The following is a 21349-nucleotide window of genomic DNA, read 5'->3' as shown; positions in this document are numbered from 1 at the left end:
CCGAGCACAGTGCAGGAGGATGTGGAGTGGCTGGGGTGCTCACTGATTATGTGACCTTGGGCAAACTACTTCACTTCTCTGAACCTTAATTCCTTAATTCATAAAACAAGGATAACACAAAACCTACTCACAAGGGTTTTGTTAAATGAAATAACAAATTAAAAGCTCCCAGGACAATACTAGCCCATATTAAACTATTATTTGCCAATATGATAGGCAAAAATAAAATATCCTTTCAATCCAAATTTCTCTGATGACAAGTAAGGTTAGATATTTTTCTCATAGGTTAATTGCCTATTTCTCTAGTAAACTGGTCATGCAAGTCCTGATTTTCCTACTTAAATGTTTGGCTTTTTCTTATTGATATGAAAGAGTCCTTTATAAGTTAAAAATAGCAACCTTTGCCACATATTTTTCTCTTTTTTTCTTTGTTATATCAAAGTTTTAGATTTCTAATGGAGTTATTTATATTGACTTTCCCTTCATGGTGTTTACACCCGAGGTCATGTGTACCAACTAAGTCCCTCTGATGTGGAGCATTTCTGTCCACATATGTTCCCAGCCATCCAACAAGTGTTTACGGGGCCTCGCTTTGTGTGGGTGCCATGCTGGGTGCTGCAGGGTGACTGGGAATAGCAGGGAGCCCCCTTTCTGTCATCAATTAGTTGCAGACAGACACTAGATAGCCACATTGCAATAATCCACTGTCATGGTGAGCGGTGCTGTGAATAAACATAACCTGGGGGTCCGTGCCCTACTCTGAGGGGTCTCAAAGGTTTTCCCTCCCAGCAGGCAGCCAGATCCCAGAGGGCAACATTGGGGGTTCCTGGGTTCCAGGCAGAGGAGGCTGGGAAGGCTCAGGATGTCTGAGGAAGGGTGGGTGGCCATTCTGACAGGGGAGGGGCTCCATACCCAGCCAGCCCTGCAGACCAGGTGAAGAGGTTGTTTTTCCTAAGAGAAGCAGCAGCCATTGACCGATATGAAGCAGCAGAGTGAACCATCCAATGCGCTTGCTGCAGAGAATGGACTGGCAGGAGGCCGGAGGGAGGGATGGAATGGCGTGGCCTTGACGGTGGCCTTGACTGATGGTGGGGAAGAGACTCCAAGACAGGCGGGAGGTGTGAGCAACAGAACTTGTCTGCAAGGGACAAGGCAGGGTCAGGAAAAGGAGACTCTGGAAGACAGGTTTGGAATGAGGCAAGAGAAAAGGACGATGGCCAGGCCAGTGAGGTTGGGGCTAGGAGTGCTAACACCGGTGTGGTCTGCAAGGGGAGAAGCTGAGCTGAGAGAGAAGGGTGAGGGCAGGGACAGGTGGGAGGAGAAGTGCAGGAGGGAGAGGCGGCACTGAAGTCAAGGGAGGGAAGGTTTCAACTGTGCCACCTGCACAGTAGCAGGAGTGGTGAAGAGGACCCACTGGGTGTAGGGTGTGGATCTTGGTGGACTTGTGGGGATGGAAGCTAGAGCAGGGTGGGACAGGTTGGAGGTGAGGAAATGGGGCAGCCAGAGCAGTGTTTAAGGAGCTCCCCTGTGAAGGGGCAAACACAGGCTGGCGGGAGGAAGGCGGGAGGTGCAGGGAGGATCTCCAGGTGGGCACAGAGGTGGCGGCGAGAGAGAGGCTGGAAGGAGAGGAGGGAGTGGGTCCTGACAGCACAGGGTTCCTGACAAGGACACGCCAGAGGAGGAGGATAGGGAGTTCCCCATGGGGAAGCCCGTGGCTCTGGGAGGAGTCAAGAAAGGGTGTCTCCAGCTGTGCTGGGCAGCCTAGGGGTCAGGGAAGCGGAGGAGGAGAAAGAGCCACCAGGTTTCGCCACAGGCATGTCATCTCGCTTCATCTCCACTGGTTTGAAGCCCATTTCCACATCACAGTCTCAAGAAGGATGTATGAGTGGTATGTTTTGTGTTTGGAGATGTTGAGACTCTCTGATTAAGAAGCTGAGAAAGGTGATGTGGGGGCTGCTCACAGAAGCATATCTGAATTGAGACCTGATCCCCTTCCCACATGTAACTCATGGGTTATCACACACCCTTGCTGTCTGACATGTAGGTTTGGAGGGGCAGACAGACACTGGGAAATGTGCGCTTTGGAGTCCAGCTGACCTGATTTTAATCCTGACTCTGTCACTTCCTAGTAGTGTCTTAAATTACTTAACCTCTGGAAACTTGTTTCCTCATCAAGAAAAGTGGAGATAATAACATTTGACTTGGGTTTATTTTCAAAATTAAATGAGATAAAGTCTATGAAAGCAGCTAGCATGAGGGTGCGTAATAAATATTAACGCTGCAGTTTCAGCATACAGTTACAGGAGGTCTCCATCCCTCAGAAGCAATTTGATTGACTGTATTTGTTTTTAAAGAAAACGAAACTGCCTGAGGTTCAAGTTTCTAGATGATCCAGAGTGAGCAGAACCTTCTGTTTACTAGGTCTGTGAAAGCAGCTGCAATCCGTCAAAAATCAAAGACTTCAAATATATCTAAAGCTTGTGAAGATTCTGTTTTCTGATTCCCTTTGTTATTTAAAACACTGTCAACATGAATAAAGCTCTGTTTTTTAAGGTAAATAGTAGAGCAGTCTGCAATGGAAGCAACGGCAGCAGGGGGCTAAGACCCTCCCAACCAGGGGAGTGCACTAACCAGCAGTAAGAGATCTCCACTACAACGTCTTATCCACAAATGGGAAAGTAAATAAAGGGAACTGGCCACAGTCACCACTGTGACAGGGTCTGCCTGACCGTGCCAAACAGGTCGATGAAACATGCACTGGGGTTGGACCGGCCCCGTGACTTAGCGGTTAAGTGTGCGCGCTCCGCTACTGGCAGCCCGGGTTCGGATCCCGGGCGCGCACCGACGCACCGCTTCTCCCGCCATGCTGAGGCCACGTCCCACATACAGCAACTAGAAGGATGTGCAGCTATGACACACGACTATCTACTGGGGCTTTGGGGGGAAATCTTTTTTTTAAGATTATTTATCTTTTTAAAGATAAAGATCTTTAAAAAAAAAAACCACGCACTGGGGCATCGACAGCCCCCTTGTCTCAGAGACTCAGAGTCTGAAGACTGTCGGCAGTGCAGGATTTCATGCTGCTATTATTAATGTTTTATTTGAAAATACACATTGTCAATCAAGAGTCCTAGGGAAAATGTCAAGTATGGGGTTTTTTAAACATTACATTTTCCAATTCCTTCTGTTGATTTATATTAAAAAAAAGCGAAGTCCAACATAAACTAAAATTACTTTAAAATAAGGATTGGCTTTTGTTTGTTTGGATTTGAACTTTTTTTTTTTAAGTCCTGGTTCAGACTGCCCCAGGATCTACACAAATGACAGAGATAAATGTTGGTGAACTGAATGAGTTGCTGGGATTTCTTTTCATTTGTAGCAACCCAAAGATTAATCATGGTGAATGAATACCTGAATTAAAACAGAGCTTGCTAGGATAAGTACATTTCATTTGCTTTGTGTACAAAGAGGGCACTCAGGCTTCTGGGCTGAGACTTCTTGGTAGAGCTGCTGCTTAAAAAAAGATTCCCAAGCTCCAGCCCTGGCATGGTGGACCCTGCAGGCCAGGCGCCTGGGAATCTGACGATCAAAGATTCTGGAGCCGCTGCTAAGGCGTATATAATAACACCCCAGTTATTATCCCGCTGTCACTTAATAATAATCCTGTACTTTCAGACCAAAAATTGTATTCGTAAATAGAATGACGCAATAAAAGCAAACAGGGTTTTCCTAATGAAATGCCCTATTGACTTGCAAGATCTGTGTAAAGGCACTAAAAGTACATCCTTATAAAACCCCATCTTCCCCTCTTTTCTATGACATCAACTTTTCCTTCTCTGCCCGGGGCTTCTTCATGCACACGCCACCTGAGGGAGTGCAGACAGTAACATCAAGTCCAGGCAGAGCCACCGAGACCAGGAGACCTCGTGCACCAGGCCTTGTAGGGCTGGGGGCTCCAGAATCTCCCTTCCTATCCCTTCTGTTGAATTATATTTTTAAAAGGCAAAAAAGGACATCGGTGCTGGTCAGAAAAAGCATACTTCCATGTTTACAGTTACTCAAAAAGCTGCAAATCAGCCGGCCCAAGGAGACATTTCATTTGACCCTGATGGTCATCAGCTAATGCCTCTGACTCTTTGGATGGAGAAAATTCTCTCTGGCTTGCGGAAAAAGTAGCAGGGATTAGAAAATCTACGAAGCAATACTTTCTGACTCGCTGAGGCACCAGAGGATAATTCATGGATAATGGGGTCCAGCCTTTGGCAAAAATAAAATTTCTTTAGATAAAGCATGGTGAAGTTAACGGCATTAACAAGAAAGTGGCCAACACTGTGGGCGGCACCAAATGAAGCCAGTGCTCCTTTGCATTTTGTCTCCCTTGTGTTCCTGTTCAGCATAGTTCACGCCTGGATGCAGGCTGGGCACAGCCCAGAGACAGACTCCTCCAGAACGAGGAAGAATCCGTGGCTTACATTTGTTTGAGAGCTCACACAGAAAATGCCTCCCTTCTTTTCTGTCCCAGTTATTTTCCCTCATTTCAGCCTCAGACAGTTGGCTCTATTAGTCTTCTCTTTCCCTGAGGGAGTGTGGATTGTAAATGGAACATTAAAAAAAAAAAAAAGTTAATAGAAGGCCATTTACAAAGGATTGTTTGCCAGACCTAGAAGAACAGGATTTAACACACTTGGCATCGTGCCCCTGCTTTGGAGAGGACTGATTTTACCCCATCACACTGCTGAAGTAATAGGGAGGTCAGTGGGAGGGCCACAGGCTCCTCTGCTGAAAATTCTGGTGACCCAGAAGGAGCTTCGGAGCACAGCAGGTCCAACCTGCACCACTGCCGTCCCCTGAAATCCTGTCTGCCCGCCCTTCATTCACACCCAGCCACCTTGCGGCACTCACGGAATGAGAGGGCATTGGCTTCTGCCAAATGGCCAGTTTTCTCTGTTTTGTTGTTGTCATTGCATTTTTTTCTTTCGGTTTTGAAAATTTGTCTATTTGTTTACAGCTCACCTTGCAAACTCAGGATAATCTAAAAGCAATCTGGAAGCACACAAGAGGAACAGTAATAATTTCTGCATTCTTTTCATAACATCAGAAAAGCAGCAATCATGATATACAAAAAGCACCAAAACATCTCCAGTGCAGCATCATGGTGCAGTTACTCTCTGTCGCCCATCTCGTTATTAATGTGTGCGAGAACGGGCTATTGCTGCATTTCTGCAACATTCATAGGCACTCCTCCTTCTCTCAACTCCTCTTTTTGCTGTCTGGGATTCTTGGCACACAGTCCTGAACCAGGGAAACCTCAGCTCTGTTGCAAGAAAACGATCTTCACAGCCTGTCATGTGGCTGACATGGAGGCCGAGCAGACCAGCACCAGGAGAAGCGCTGCATACTCCATGGTAGTGGCAGAGAAACACTGTTCACCTATTTTCAGATGAGCCTCGGCAGTGGGAGCTGCTCCGGGTGAGCATCTGGCCTAGTGGAGACTGACAGTGCCTCCACTGCGATGTGGTGGGCAGCCTGAGTGAGAGAGCACAGCCCTGCTTAGAAGGAAACGAGGCACATGTCCTTGGACAGGCGGACGACGAGGCTCATGCTCCTGCCTCATAGAGGCAGAGTGACCTAACCAGCTTTCTCGGGGGAAGGTGATGATCCCGCCCTGCCAGTCAGAACTTAAGACCCCAAACCCAGCAGGGGAGCACCTTCTCCACTCCACAACTGAACACACACGGAAACACACCCCTTCTGCTGCTGGCGCAACCCATCCCCACGACTGTCCAAAGCTTCTCGCCCAAGTTCAACTGCCCCACCCCGACTGCAGAAAATCTTTTCCAGCTTCTAAAGTGAGTTATTAGACCTTGGTGTCTACACTGACCAATGGGTTTAAAACTCGTTTGACACTGTCCCAGAGTAAAACAGCTTTCCTTATGTCACGACCCAGTCCACACACCTCTCCCATAAATATACATTAACTGAAACAAAAGTTCTGTGGAAATTTTATAATCTTCCTACCTGTGACAAACTTCGGTATTTTGCCATGCCATAGCATCTGATCTCATTAACTAAAAAATTATCTGGGCGAGACCCACAAAACTATCTCCTTACCCACTAGTGGGGCACAATGTGCAGTGTGGACACTGACACCGGCCATGTGAGTGACTGGCATTTGACAGCACTCCCAGAAAGTGCAATAGCCCCCACACCGACACACCCTCAGGGAGAGGGAGGGGGATGGCTCCTGGTCCAGGCAGTCACGCCACTTCATCAATAACCCACAGATGCCTGGTTTGGAGCCCACACGGCCCATTTGCAATTTGCTCAGTGCTCCTCATCTCTGTTCTCCCAGGACTGATTGGCATCTCATGTCCTTCCAAAAAGAAGGGTCACTGATGCCGATAGCCCGCATTGGAACGAAGCGAAGCTCGTCTGCAGCAGCATTCCATCAATGTCCCCTAAAGCGTAAACAGGGAGATGGGGAGAGTGGCTGACTGCAACTCCAATTAGGATTGAATTGAGGGTGGTGGCAGGGATTCAATGACTGTACTGGGAAAGCCCTACAGGAGTAAGGATGCAGTCAGCTCCAACGACTGCTGATGGGTTTGTGTGATTTATTTCCCCCGAATGCCATCTGGCCCAGGGCATGGCCAAGGACAGTGGAGAGGGCTGTGTGTCACACACTCACACACACACATCCCTGGATAAACTAGTCCCCAGGAGACTGTGAAGTTTTCTAGCTTCCTTCTGTGGGATACACTCAGCCAATCTGGCCCAATCTGAAGAAACTCACCTGTAAAACAATGGGAAGTTGTTCGGGTGGATTCCTGTTCTCCACGCCCATTGTGAGCCACACCTGGAACGCAGTCAGCTGCTCAGCAAAGAATGGACTGTGCTGTGGGAAAGGCAGGGTGGGGAGTTAGTTAGGAACCCACTATTTCTTATTCAGCCTTGCCTTTACACACCCAGCCTGCCCATCAATTCAGTCCCCTTCTCTTCATGAGGCACCAACTCTGCACCACCCCAACCATCCAGGCGAGAGAGGATGGGCCAGGGCTGTAGCAGAGGAGGTGCTGAGAAGTGGTTGGACTCTGGATACATTACACAGGTAGAGCCAGCAGGATGTGTGAACAGAGTGGAGGTGGTAAGAGAAAAGGAGCTGATAACTCCGAGGCTCTCGGCCTGAGCACCAGGAAGGGTGGGGTCCATGAACTGAGGTGGGAAGACTGTGGAAGAAGCATGTTTGGGAGGAGAATGTGGGGAATTCAGCCTTGAATGCATCAAGTTTAAGATGCTTACTGGACACCCGAGTGAAGACATCAAGAGGGTGATGGACTGCGTGCGTCTGCAGTTCAGGAGCGAGGTCTGGGCTGGAGATGTAACCTTAGTTTAAAGTTAGGTAAGAAAGAGAAGGAACTCTGGGCTGATCCCTGGCGACTCTACCAGTTAAGAGGCCAAGGAGATGACGTGGAGCCAGCAAGGGCCAGGCCAGCAGACGGAGGGCACAAGCGGGTGGTGGCCAGGAGGCCACGAGAGGGCAGAGTGTGAAAAGGAGAAGTGTGGACAGTGTCCAAGACTGGGGGTAGGTCAGGCAAGCTAAGAGTCAGAACCAACCGCACCTGGCTCAGCAGCACAGAGGCCACTGGAGACAATTAAGAACAGTCTCAGGGTGGGAGTAGGCAGAAGCACAACTGGAGCGGGTTCAAAGGAGAACAGAAGAGAATTTGGAAACACATATATACAGTTCTTTGAAGGAATCTGGCTGCAAAGAGGAAGGAGAGAAACAGAGAGGGAGTACAGGGAAGGGGATCAAGTGATCAGGAGTTTTTATTTAAAGAAGGGAGAATACGGCATGTTTATAAGCTGACAAGGGAGATCTGGTAAAGGGTGGGGCTGCTGATGGAGGAGAGAGGCCACTGGGCAATGGCCTCGCGCAGGTCCTGATGCATAGGCGCAGGGCTGGTGTTGCTGGGAGCATGAGCAGCTCTCTAGGAACAGGGGATGGGAAAGCAGATGGGCCTGGCGCAGGGACGAGGGCAGCTATGCTGGGGGTTGTGCAGAGGTGTGCTTCTATTTCCCAGTTAGGTATCATCAGGGAGGAGGTGCTGGAGTTGGACAGAGCGCAGAGGAACGGGAGAGCAGGAATGGGAAGGAATGGAGGAGGATGTTGGGTCAGACCGTAGGGCAGCATTCAAGGACCCCTCAAGGGCAGTGAGCACAGCAGGGTCCAGTGTGTTTCCCCAGGACAGCTTAGTGCGTGGGTGCAGGCTCAGAGTGGACAGGTCTGGATTGACTCGGGACCACGGAGTGGGTGAAGGGAGCAGAGTGCATGTGAGAATGACAGAACCCCTGGCCTGGGGTCAGTGGGGGGAGGGAGGCAGCAGGCAATAGTCACTGGACCTGGTGCTGGTGAGCTTGGAGCACAGCGAAGTCAGAGTGAAGGACGGGACAAGCTAGATAGCAGCGGTGGGGGAGTCGAGGTTGGTCTGTCCTTACACTGGTATTGCGGAGGGGTGCTTTACCAGGGATGACAAGGACCAGGTACACCACAGAAGAAGCGGCTCAGGTAGAGGGGGGACCAGGCCATTGGAAGGAGGTCTGAGAACAGGGAAGCCAAGCAAGTGGAAGGACTGCTGGGTTTTTCTGTCTCAGAGAATCCTTTCCACTTCATACACAGTGCTGCCTCTCCTGAGCCCCAAATAAAAAGAACTCCAAATTACAAATCTCTGCCCCCATCCACTATCCTCTACTTTCTCTGTTTCCAAGGGGGAAAGTGGGTGTTTGCATTTCAGAGGCGTGTAAGGAAGGGACAGTGGGAGGGCAGGGATGGGGGCTATGACCCCCAGGCTCGGGCATGTGTGTATAAACGACTCTAAGCCGTGGGTGGGGCCTCAGGACACATGTAAGCCTTCCACAGAGGAGCCTGGTGGTCAGGGCCATGATGCCCCTCATAAAAATGTCAGTGTCACGTGAGAATTCAGCAGAGGACATTTACCACTTAGGAATTCATGTTCTTGCCAAGTCAGCTTACATTAAGTTAATCAAATCTGGAGGGCAACCTGTGAACTGAAATGGAGCCCCCAAAGTGGTTTTCCTGTTTTTAAGTGTGAATTATTCATAAATTGGTTTAAAAACAATCATCTTGTTAAGTGCCCCCTCCCCACATCTGGTGAGAATACAGTTATACTGAGTTAGGGAAAATCTTCAAAGCCAGGTAATTCAGATAATTCCATCTCTTCCCCCTTCCTTTCAAAATAATTTTCGCCTCATGAATGTTCACATGTTGCTCATTGCTGGACATATTGCTCCATGCAGAAAAAAAGACAAATCTTCTTGATCTTTTCACCTAAAACTAACAAAGAAGGAACAGCCTTTGCCATCAAAGTACACTGTGAGGTTTGCCATGCTTCTTAAAGCCATGGGGGAACTGACAAATTAGAGCAGGCTCCCAACCCAAGCACAGCTCAGCATTTTAAATAACGCTACACAAAATAGCTCAGGAGCTGCCCCCTCTGCATCTAATGATGACTCACGGAGCTGATGTTTTAGGCCAGATCTCCAAGATTCCCTCCACAGTGTGTCAGAGCTACCGTTCAGATTCTTGGGAGAAGAAAATGGAACCCAGGATGAATGTTCCAGAGGAGAGTGGTGGGTGGAGGCTGTGAGTCATGTGGCCACGCATCCAGGGCCTCCCAGGACAATTCTGACGCCAGGTGGTCTGCTCTGTTGTCAGCCCACGTGTCAGATGGTCTAGGGGTCTGAGAACAGGCGCCAAGTGCAATGCACGGAAAGCGGGAAGGCCATCTCTGGGTGCAGAGCCACGCTTGACCACTGGGGCTAACCTACCCAGAATTATGCTGCTGTTGTTGTAAGAGAGAGAAGCTAGTCAATGTCAATATACTTCTCACTCTTCTCATGTGCCATCCCTGGTCCAAACACACTGACACTGGCTGTGTCTGTCCTGATATACTCGCTACTTACAATGATTTCACTGCTTAAAACAGGGGACAAAAGAATACTGCCAAGTGGCTAAGAGCATTCAAATTCCAACCACCTGTCAGACCACTGGGGCTACAGAAGGGCTCTCTGTAAACACCCCTGAGAAAGTCAGTTACCCAAACTTCCCACTGCGTGCGAATCCTCCTCCTCCCCACTCTCCCTACATCAGCAAACATCAATTCTGATAGGGCTCTATTTCGTTGTTAATTAAAATCTATCACTTCCAACTGCTGACTTTGGAAGACTAACATACATCCTAGGCTTTCTTTTTGTGTATCTGAAAAGGAGGTTTCAAGATAAGGCCAGTATTATATGGGAAAATTATTAGAACAAAGAAGTGAATTTAGTAAAGTTGCTATACAAAGTGACTTGTAAACAATATATATGCAAAGAATGAGGAAAAAGAAAATGAAATTTAAAAAAATACCATTTACAGCCATGTTGATGGATTAGAAGACTCAATATTGTACAGATGTCAATGTCTCCCAAGTCAATCTAGGTATCTATCATAATCTCGATCAAAACTGCCTTCACAGTCAAGTCTGTTTGGTATTGGTGAAAGGACAAGGTGAGCACCTGAGCAGAACAGAGAACCTGGAAACGGCCCCACACACGGCCACCTGATTTGATGTAAACAACACTGGGTAAGCTGGACATCCATGCACGAACAAAATGTATCTTGACCCCGACCTCATACCATATACAGTAAATTCCAGGTGGACAGCAGGTCTAAATGTGAAAGGTAAAACGATAAAGTTTTCAGAAGAAAAAGAGAACATCATCATCTCAGAGATGTTCGTCCAGAGTAAGTAAAGATTTCTTAAGCAGTATACCAAAAGCCCTAACCATAAAAGAAAAAAATGGGTAAACTGGACTATGCTAAAACAAAAAACTTCTGTCCAGCAAGAAAAAACATTAAAAAAGTGAAAATGAAGTCTACAGAGTGAAAAAAGATATTCACCATGTGTGACAAAGGATTTGTATTCAGAGTACAGTATATACAGAACCACTGCAAATCAGTAAGAAACAGATAACACAAAAGAAAAATGGTTAAAAGACTTGAACAGGCAACTTACAAAAGAGGATATTCACATGGCCAATAAAAATACGAAACAGCGGCTGGCCCAGTGGTGTAGTGGTTAAGTTTGGCGTGCTCTACTTCAGTGGCCTGGGTTCACGGGTTCGGATTCCAGGTGTGGACCTACACCACTTGTCAAGTCATGCTGTGGTGGCGTCCCATATACAAAATGGAGGAGGATTGGCAATCTGCCTCAAGCAAAAAGAGGAGGATTGGCAACAGATGTTAGCTCAGGGCCAATCTTCCTCACCAAAAAAAATCCCACAAAAAACAAAAAACGAGACAGTGCTCAATTACTATTAACCATCAAGGAAATACAAGATAAAATCTCAAAGAAATTCTTTTCATACTGAACCAGAACAGCCAAAAGGAAAATAAAAGATGGAAAATATCAAGTACTGATGAGGATATAGCGTAACCAAAACTCTCATATGTTGCAGGCAGGAATGTAAACTGATTCAACCACTTTGGACAACTGGCAGTATAGTACCTACAAAAACTGAACATATGCGTACCTGGTGACCAGCAGTTTCACTCCTAGTGTAGACACCTGACACCAATGCACCAAAGCCACATAAGGAATTAGCAGCACCCAGGGCACAGCAAGTGAGGCATTCACTTCTGGCACAAAATTTAAGGGGGCACCAAAAAACTCAGTAATCGAGATAAAAAATACTTTAATGCAGTATTTAAAAAATAATAATTAATGCAAAAATCCATAATGAACAAAATATGAAAATGTCAAATGAAGACAGGCTCAGCATCACTGATCTCTCCTTTTGCCTCAGGCTCCAGTGACTCGGCCCAGCACCAGGCAGCACTGCTGGTGAGGGCCACACCTGGAAACTCAAGATGCCCACTGGCCACAGGACAGACAGATGAACTTTGGAGTATTCCACACTGCGATAAGAATGAGCTGCAACTACATGGAGCAAACTTAATGTTGAGTGAAAGCAGTCGGACACAAAGGCTCCATCCTGTAGGATTCCATTTATTAAGTACAAACAGGTCACAGGGGGTTACCCATGGGGAAGGCAGTGGCCAGAAGGCAGCAGGAAGGGGGCCTTCTGAGGACTGCTGATGTTGTGCTGCTTGGTTTGTGCGCACTGGTTACAACTTGCAAAAATTCATCAAGCTGTACATTTATGATACATGCACTTTTCTGCATGTATATTATGCTTCTGAAAAAGTGAAAACAAAATAAAAAAGCTAGCGTGTGGTCTACATTAGTTACCCCTTTCCCATGACAATTTGGTGAAATTATTCCCAAATGCAGAATATTGATTCTAGTAGATTAGAAATGAAGTATCAAGATCCTTGGAAAGACAGCTGGCACTGGAGCAGCAGGATAATAATACAGAAACTGTATTGCTTTATGTAAGAGTATATAATTCTGATCCCTTAACAGTACACAGTAAAACCACGCACAGAGTACAAAAAGCCCAAGTCCCACGAGGTTTTCCAAACACGTGTTTGCAGCGGCAGGCCCTGTCCCCCGTCTGAGAGCTTAGGCACGCAGAAGGGCTGCCTGGTGGAGTAAAGGTGGAGTGCATGAGAGACGGTGGCCAAGACTGTCCCCACAGAGGTCTGTGACTGTGCACGAGACCTGCCCTTTCTTAGAGTCTAGGGTTTAGTGGGGAAGGACCCAACGGGCAGTGCCAAACACACTGGTGAGAGCCAAGTGAAAACCCTGCCAGCTCCCACTTAAGGGTTTAAAACGCAAGGGGGTCAAGACTGACCGGTAAGGGCGTTAAAAAAAAACAAAACAGCGGATGGAGGGGAGAATGGGGGGATGTGGGGATGGAGGAGGGGATGAAGGGGAGATGGTGCGGTGATAGAGGGGAAATGGCAGGGGGCTGGAGATGGGGACAGAGATGCTAGAGCAAGTATGGTAAATGTTAATGGTAGAACTAAGTGGTAGGGAAATGAGTGCTCACTGGAGCCTCTCGAGTGGAGCCAGAGATGAAGGTGTGGGTAGAAAAGGCCAGGTGCCTGTGACCCTCAAGCCCCAGCCTCTGACTTACTTCAGCCACACTGGACGGCCTGGAGCCGCCCCACTTGCTCCCCCGTGGACATGGTCCGCCCCCCGCCACCCAGACCTGCACGCCTTCCCGGGCCCTCAGGCAAGCCATCGGGTGCCTCTGCTCCCCACGCCCCTCACCTGTCTCTAACTGGTCTCTAACTCGGATGGGTGTGACTCTCCTCTTTTCTCAAGGGTTTCTTGCAGGAGGGACCTGGTCTTATTCATGTGCCCCCGAGACTTGGTGTCTAACACACAACAAACACTCAGTAAATGAATCTTGAATGAAAAGAAGGGAGCTGCATGGCAGAAAAAGAGGGGCTCTTGGTGAGCTGCTGTGAAGACCCCGGGTGGAGTGGATTCCCTGCAGGCGCTGTGAGTAAAACGAGATTCACTCAACCACCCCCAGACCACCACCTATGAACCTTGGCCTGCAAAACACGGCCTGTGGAGCAGATATTCCCTAAGGGCTGAGCATTATACTCTCAAGGTTTCCAGGCACCGGCACTGGGCGGCAGGGCCGAGTCACAGGCCTTGGGGTAACCCGTAATCCATTCACAGTTAAAAGGCTAGAACATGAACCTGGGACCAGGGTGCGCACAAAGAAAAGTAGATCTACCACAGCAACATTTTAAGAGAAGATTTTTCTTGTGTGTGTGAGGAAGATCAGCCCTGAGCTAACATCCGTGCCAATCCTCCTCTTTTTGCTGAGGAAGACTGGCCCTGAGCTAACCTCCATGCCGATCTTCCTCCACTTCATGTGGGACGCGGCCACAGCATGGCCTGACAAGCGGTGCGTCGGTGTGCGCCCGGGATCCGAACCCGGGCCGCCAGCAGCGGAGCGCTCCCACTTAACCGCTACGCCACAGGGCCGGCCCCAGAAGATATTTTTTAAGAGCTGACCGTTTCAAAATCTCACTTTAACCCCTGGTTGACGCAATCTTTTAAACTTCTGGCTAATTGCCTCTTTTCCCAGGCAAGTGAACAAAATCTCTGACACCCCAGAGTCCTGGGCGCCACATCCTGACTGGGGGCTTTGCAGACCAAGTGCTCAGAGAAGTAGCCACCACAGTGGACCGTGCAGGATGCCCTCAGAGGGACTCACCCGAAATGCAGTGCCTTCCTCAATGATTGTCGGCAGCTGAGAGAGACAAATGTCGACAGCAAGGTCCCAGGCTTGCCTGAGGAGAGAACAGAGACGAACACCCACAGAGCGTTACTGACTGGCTTCACCCATGAGGGGCCCTGGACAGCACAGAGCAGCAGACGGTGCCCACGGGCGGCTGAGGCTGGGTAGAGACATGGCCCGCCACTGGCGGAGGGCAAGGGAGAAGTAGGAGCATGCATCTGGCAGCACACTAAAACCACCGTTTGTGACATCTTTTCTCTTCAAATTAAAATGAGAAAAAAGCTTAGGGAAAAAAAAGGGACTGATCCCACTTTGTAATGTAGTTTCTGCCCCCGACCTGAGGGCATCCAGCTGGCAGCCTCCCCATGCTGATGGAGCAGTTGTGGCACCATGGTGGCTGGGTAGTGGCAGCGTCACACACAAATGCGCCACGCAACGCTGAGGTCAGGCCAAGGCACTTTATCAGAAATGGGCCGGTATGGGGCCAGGAGAAAGGGGGTCGCCTGTGGACCCTCATCCCACCCAGAGTCAGGACTGGCTTCCCCACCCCCAGTGTCGCCAGCACCATTAGGCCCCAGCACCCCTCCCTGTGTGGTCTGGACCTGTGCCAAACACAAACCACTGGGGGACAGCACAGGCGTTGCTTGTTTAAGTGGAAAGGCAACAGTCTCTTTGATGAGTGGACCTGGCTATCTTCTCCACGGATTTCTTATGGCATCGGGACCTGACTCAGCACCCTTACAAAGTGGGCAGTGCTGACTCGACAGCCTGGCTCTGAGGCCTTGTGCTCATGGCTTCATCTCCCTAGGGTCAGTTTCACCATCTGTGAAATGGGCTAACGATTGTGTGTCCCTCACGGGGTCCTCGTGAGACCCTGAGATAACAGGAAGGCCTTGGCAGGGTTGCTGACACAGAGCGAGGGACCCTCACAGAGAGCTACTGTTTCCTGCCGTGTAACACTTGATGTTAATTCTAAACTGGACACAAATAATCACCTCACTTTCTCTGCCGCCACAGACCAAAGGGCAGATTCCCCCAGATACAAAGATTCTTTCACTCTGACTCTCCCTTTCTTTCAGAAATGTGCTCCTTGTGGAAACAAAGTGACGATCAATACAAGGGATTTAGTGTCTGGTGTTGCACTCTCTTCTTCCAGGCAACTTCCTGAGAGACTCAAGGATTCCACGTTGTTTATTTAGACTAACGAGAGTGTGGGTTTGTTTGTAAGAGGGCACCTTTCCACGATGTCTTCATAAAGGATCAAAACAAGAGTGAAAAATTAAAAATCCAGAAAAACAGTAAACATTTAAGATGAACAAAAAGACTACAGAACTCTTCTTCATTATTCAAATGTATGAAATACATTTCATTTTTTCACAGACTGGCTCCCTTTGCACAAGCATGCCCTTCCCCCACCAATCTAATTAAGAGGCAATCAGGAGATAATCAAAAGTGCCTCAAAGTACGGGCAATAAATAGCTCCCATATGCTCAATAAGTGCCCAGACTGCAGGCAAAATGGTTATTCAGCAGCGTTGAGGGAGGTATTTACTCTTTAAGACAGAAGCAAAGTCAATTATTGCAATTAAGCTCTATAAAGATTCCTTGAATTTAATCAAAAAAGTTTCAACTTCAGGAGTCAGAAGAAGAAAGTGAAGGAGGTGAGGTGTGAAGTGGGGGTTGTGGGGCTGGTGGCCACCAAGCCCCGCTCTGAGTCCTGGGTGGTCTGGCTACAGCTGCTGCCCGGCGGGCACCTCTGGGGCTGTGCCCTCTGTGAAGCAGGTTTACATGGCCCCTCGCAGCCCCATCTCTTCAAAATCATGAAGCAAAAAGAATTATAACTCGTTAAAAACGTCCCCCCCATTTTCTGCGGTCCTGGTCGGGTGTTCTAGACGAAGTTATTAGAAGTAGGCCGCCCTGGAGAGACCCCTCCAGCGTGGTCCACGGTGCCCCTTCAGCCCTTCCCCAAGAGAGAGACAAAAACCAAGGAAGCTGCAGCAGGGCCAGGGGGTGACGATCCTAAGAAATGTGACCCACACGGTCACCGTTTGGCCTGACAGCTCTTAAAGGCTGCCCCCACCCAGGCACAACCACTGGGAGATCGCATCAACAAGTCGCACATTTCTGTGCTAGAACAGCAGCCCAAGATGGTAGTGTTGTTTGTACATGGTGGCTCAGTGGAGACTGATGTGAAAGGAAGCGCAGAGAAGGGGGATCGCTTGGGTCACTGGGAGGAAGCGGACAGAAGCTGTGCAGGGCCAGGAACTGGAGGGCGCAGCCTTCTAGTGAGACAGGACGAGGGACTTGTTCAAGGTTCACAGGAGGACGGAGGAGAAAGAACGTGTGAGGATTCTAAGACCCACTGAAAACCAAATGGTCAAACACGATCACCAGCACACGGTGAAGGTCAGTCCACCCTGGAAAAAGGGCAGGGGAGAGCGGCGGGCAGCGCTGGGCAAGCTCAGAGCTGGGCACCGTGGCCAGTGGCCCACCCCCTCTCTGGGCCTTTGGTTGTTTATTCTTTTACAAAAGGAAAGGGTCAGATTAGAGGACCTCAGAGTTCCCATTAAACTCTAAAATTATATGGCAACCTTCTTAACAGCACACAGCAGTATTCTCTGTTGAGCATTTTATCAGTTGATTAAAACTATTTGCATTTTCTAGGGTAAAATTAAAATGAACTTGGAGTCTTAATTTGGGATTCTCACTAAGGGAAAGGGGGAAAGTGAGTCCTGTAGAATCCTGAGGCCATGGTGGCGGGCTGGAGCTGCCTCTCTGCGCGTTCTGGCACCCAGGCAAGTGCTCAACTTGGGAGGTGTCTGCATTCGCACTTCCCACAGCCCGCAGCGCTCCCCGTGAGAGGGAGAAGCAGGTTCCGAGTGTTCAGAGCAGATCTGGGAAGAGGAGAGCTGCGATTAGCGTGATCAGCTAATCTGAATCGTGGGGCAACCCGCCCCTCAGCAGCTGGGAGCAGTGGGGCTCTGAGCTGTGGGCTGCTAGATGAATCACTGCCTAGAAAACGTGCCATCCAGGCAAGAGCCAGGGTTTTCAGGAAACAAGCCTAAGATGGCAGGTGCCCAAGGAGGAGGCCGGGAGAAAGCCTTCCAAGAGCACATGGCCTCCATCTGCACCGATCCATCAGCGGGCGAAGCACCCTCAATGGGAACAGAAAGCACAGGTCATTACCGTGGAGAACGCAAGGGTTTCAGGACCCGCTGAAATTGAAAGTGAAGGAGAATGACTCCCTGATGGCTTCGCATCAAAAATTAAACAGGAGCTAGGCTCTGAGCATTTCATCATTAGCACCCCCACCTGAAGCAAAGTGTAAATGTTTATTACTTTGTTTTAACCTCAATTTTTGTTAGCTTTGTTCCCTTCTTCCCCCTGCTAAAAATTCAACCTCTCCATCATCACCCCAGGAACATAATCACTAGATGGTAAATTATTTATTCCAAATGCTCTGACTACCTTGGCTGTGTGCTCCCAGGGGACGTAGAAACTTTGCTCTATTTATGAGGAGGGGAGAAAGCCATGGCCTTGTTTGAAAGTGTTTCATCATGGAATGAGCTCTCCATGGTAACTCTTGAGCGGCACGAGCCCACAGTGGCACTGAGCATCCTGGCCGCCTCAGACCTCAGGGGCAGTTGGCAAAACCTAAGCACAGGTGAGCACGAGCCTCCTGGTTTCCAGGCCTCACCTTCTCCCTGTCTTTGCTGCGAGCCCGCCTCCTGTTGCTCACAGCTGCTCTCCCACCTCCTTTAAGGACAGGAGTTTGAGCTGGGCACCTGCTACCCAGGATGGAGACCACATCTTCAGCATCCCTAGATGAGGAGCGATAGACACCGCCACAGGGCGAGAGGGGAAATGCGCCGTGCCCCTGAAGGTGAGCCACCAAGGGAGTGGTGGGCCTCCAACACAGGGGAAGCCTGAGTCTCCAACTGCTCCCACTCAGCTACATGGGAAAGGCACTGGATTTTGGGTTACCAACTAATCTGTATTTCAACCACTACCTCTACCTACCTCCAGAGGAGGAGGGAAACCATCTGACAGTCTTTTCATTCTAACCAAGTCAGTGGCCCTTGACGGGCTGTGGCTGCATGCCTCACGGCTGTGTGACCCACTATTTATACCAAGTATTTCTGATCTCTGACTTCGCATAAAACCATTCTGGATGACTTTACAAATAAATAAAGGTTATTAACAACTGACTGGTTTTCTCTTCCCCAGATCCACAGCGTGGTGGCATGGCTGAATTAAAGGCTTCTTGTGAAATTTTAGCTCGAGTGCCATGACACTCCTGGAAGTGCGCTGTCCCTCTGGCGTAAGCTACCTGTCAACAGAGCCTTAAATGTCAGTCAGCCTCCAGGGTCGGCGGGCAACTGGGATTCCGAGGGACCCAAACAGAGTGCTCTTCAGTCCACTCTGCTGTGTCAAGTCCATCAGGATCCTCAACAACTGCTCACATTCAAGAAGGCATGAGGCGTCCAGTCTTCTGGAGCTGAAGCTGTGCTGATACCCAGTCTCTGGGAAATGCAAGTACAAATGAACACTTCTCTGAAACCCGGGAAAGAAAGTGGAATTTTCATGCTTGCCTCTCTTCCCTCCTTTAAGCTCGGTATTTTTTTAGTGGGAGGGAAAGCACGTATGGGATCAAGGCTTTGTCACCGTGCACACTCCCCTGGGAAGGGAAGACCTTCTTCAAATGACGTTTGAAGTGCTGGGAAGGGGTACTCCTCAAGAATGCTCCCATCTACGATCTGACCTCAACTACGAAACTGCCCCTCAGGAGAGGTGTGAGGTCTTCTAGCTGTTTTGGGATGTGAATGTGAACAAGAGGAAAGGCCTGTGCAAGGTGGCCCGGGCGGAAGCAGCAGCTGGACCAGAAGCCAGTCAGCACGAGGAGACATGGATTCAGGTCACTTGTGATACAGAGTTTGGGAACAGCATTTAAAACACTGCAATCACTCGTAATTTGGGTGGGGGCCTACTTACAACTAAACTAGCCCCCTGGAACTTTCTGTATGCGTAACGAACTCACACTGACCAGAACCCCCATGTTTCCATGTGCTCTTGGTGGCAGCGAGAGGACAAGAAGGAGAATGGGGGGAGTGGGGCAGAGGCTACAGGCTCTGGAGAGCCGGGTCGTGGGCCCCACCTAGGTGGGGTCATCCTCTAGCCAGGCTGTGGTGCCGCTCCCACAGACAAGCTGGAGCCCAGAGGGAGTTCCATTCAGGAACCTGCCATCCAGGCTTCTGCCCAACCTGGCGACATGTCCAGCCTTTCCTCCCCTTTCCGGCTTATGTTCCTACAACCAGGTTTCTTCTCAAAATCTAAAGCCGGATTTTACATTCGACTCCCAAACAAGGTAGGTAATGGTATAATTTTCGACGTTTCATGGGACTGGCTAATGTTTACTCTTTGGCGACAGACTCATGCTGGTGCTGAATTAGAAAAAGGCCCTTCCAGAGAGGACATGTGTTCTATGCACGTGATTTTCCTCCTTTGAAATCTCATCACCACTGATTTCTGTAAGAAGAACTCCTTAGTTTTACTTATTTGGCATTTCCCAGCAACAAATGTAAGAAGCCATGATATCAGACCTTTAAGAAAAAGATCCCAAATTGGAGAGGACATTTAGAGCAGACAGGTAAAGCCAGCCAGGCTCACGAAAGGAAAGCCCAGGCAGGCAACTGTACCAAGACTCAGACAGGGCAGAGCCACTGTGGGGCCCCCTCCCCACTGCACACGGTCACCACGCGTTTCAGGGGCTGGCATCGCCGTGGGCCCCCCTCCCCAGTGCACACAGTCACCAGGCATTTCAGGGGCCGGCATCACCGTGGAGCCCCCTCCCCACTGCACATGGTCACCAAGCGTTTCAGGGGCCGGCATCGCTGTAGAGCCCTCTCCCCAGTGCACATGGTCACCACGCGTTTCAGGGGCTGGTACTGCCGTGGAGCCCCCTCCCCACTGCCCACGGTCACCAGACATTTCAGGGGCCGGCACCGCCGTGGAGCCCCCTCCCCACTGCACACGGTCACCACGCGTTTCAGGGACCAGCACTGCCATGGAGCCCCCTCCCCACTGCACACGGTCACCACGTGTTACAGGGACCGGCACTGCTGTGGAGCCCCCTCCCCACTGCACACGGTCACCACGCATTTCAGAGGCCGGCACTGCCGTGGAGCCCTCTCCCCAGTGCACACGGTCACCACGCATTTCAGGGGCCGGCATCGCCGTGGAGCCCCCTCCCCACTGCACACCGTCACCACGCGTTTCAGGGGTCCTGAGGGCACCAAGGAGCTGAAGGCCCCATTTCTGTCCTCAGGGCATTCACGGGCTCGTGCAGAGTTCCTAGTGGGCAGCCTGCTGGCTGTGTCTGGTCCTTCGAGGGTTTGGTTTGGTCCTCAGAATGTTTTTTGTTTTTTAAATACTATATTAGATATCAATATTTTAGAATAAGGAAATTATAAAAGAAAATAAGAATTTTTGGCTATTCCTTCAAAATTTACTGTGGGCCAAAACGTGGAGCCGCGGCTGAAGCTGAGTCCAGATGATGCAGCCTTGCTCTCACCACACCACACTACCAATGGCCCTCCTGACAACACCTCCACCTTTCATTTTGAGGTCTGAAAGCCTCCCCCACCACGTGTGCCCCTCATGGAAGCCCCCACAGGACGTGCAGACCCCTAGCCGTGCCTGCTACAGGAGTGAATGAGGGACAAACAGACTCCTTGTGTCTGAAGCCCTTCAAGGCTGATTACCCCTCAATTCTGCCCAAATGGAGAATGCATCACGCGCTTTTGGGTGTCAGGCCACTCTGCACCCTGCTGCGTGTTTCTTGAAAAGCCATCTTTTCATGTTCTACGCCGCCAGTAGGGGCTCTTCCCACAAGTGGCTGCTGGACACACCACCAAGCCCCACGCAGTCCTAATGCTGGTCTATGCAACCCAGAGTCTGTATCTGCTGGTGATACGTGGCGCCGTTTATGCAAAGACTTGAGGTGAACCTGCAAAAGCCAGAAGCATGTTGCCCAGTCCCATTTCTCTGAACGACCGGCACGGATCAATTGCCCATAATCTACTCCAACCTGCCCTGTAGCTGCTCACACGCCCTTGGGCATCACT

At 49.7% G+C, this 21349-nt stretch overlaps 1 protein-coding gene across 5 annotated transcripts in view; it reads right to left on the bottom strand.

Moving 5' to 3' along the window:
* Positions 1–21349, bottom strand: part of RPTOR (regulatory associated protein of MTOR complex 1) — a 403326-nt gene that overhangs the window by 111798 nt on the left and 270179 nt on the right. For all 5 annotated transcript variants that reach the window (XM_058561824.1, XM_058561827.1, XM_058561828.1 and 2 more), the window contains 2 exons: positions 14203–14278; positions 6794–6895 (listed from right to left, as the gene is read on the bottom strand). In XM_058561824.1, coding sequence (XP_058417807.1) covers positions 6794–6895; positions 14203–14278 — 178 coding nt within the window. The remainder of the gene's footprint in view (positions 1–6793; positions 6896–14202; positions 14279–21349) is intronic.

This window comes from Diceros bicornis, chromosome 18 (assembly GCF_020826845.1).
Source record: "Diceros bicornis minor isolate mBicDic1 chromosome 18, mDicBic1.mat.cur, whole genome shotgun sequence".
In the NCBI taxonomy this organism is placed as follows: domain Eukaryota; kingdom Metazoa; phylum Chordata; class Mammalia; order Perissodactyla; family Rhinocerotidae; genus Diceros; species Diceros bicornis.
Note: the sequence above shows the minus strand (reverse complement) of the source record. Positions and strands in the feature narration are given on the sequence as shown.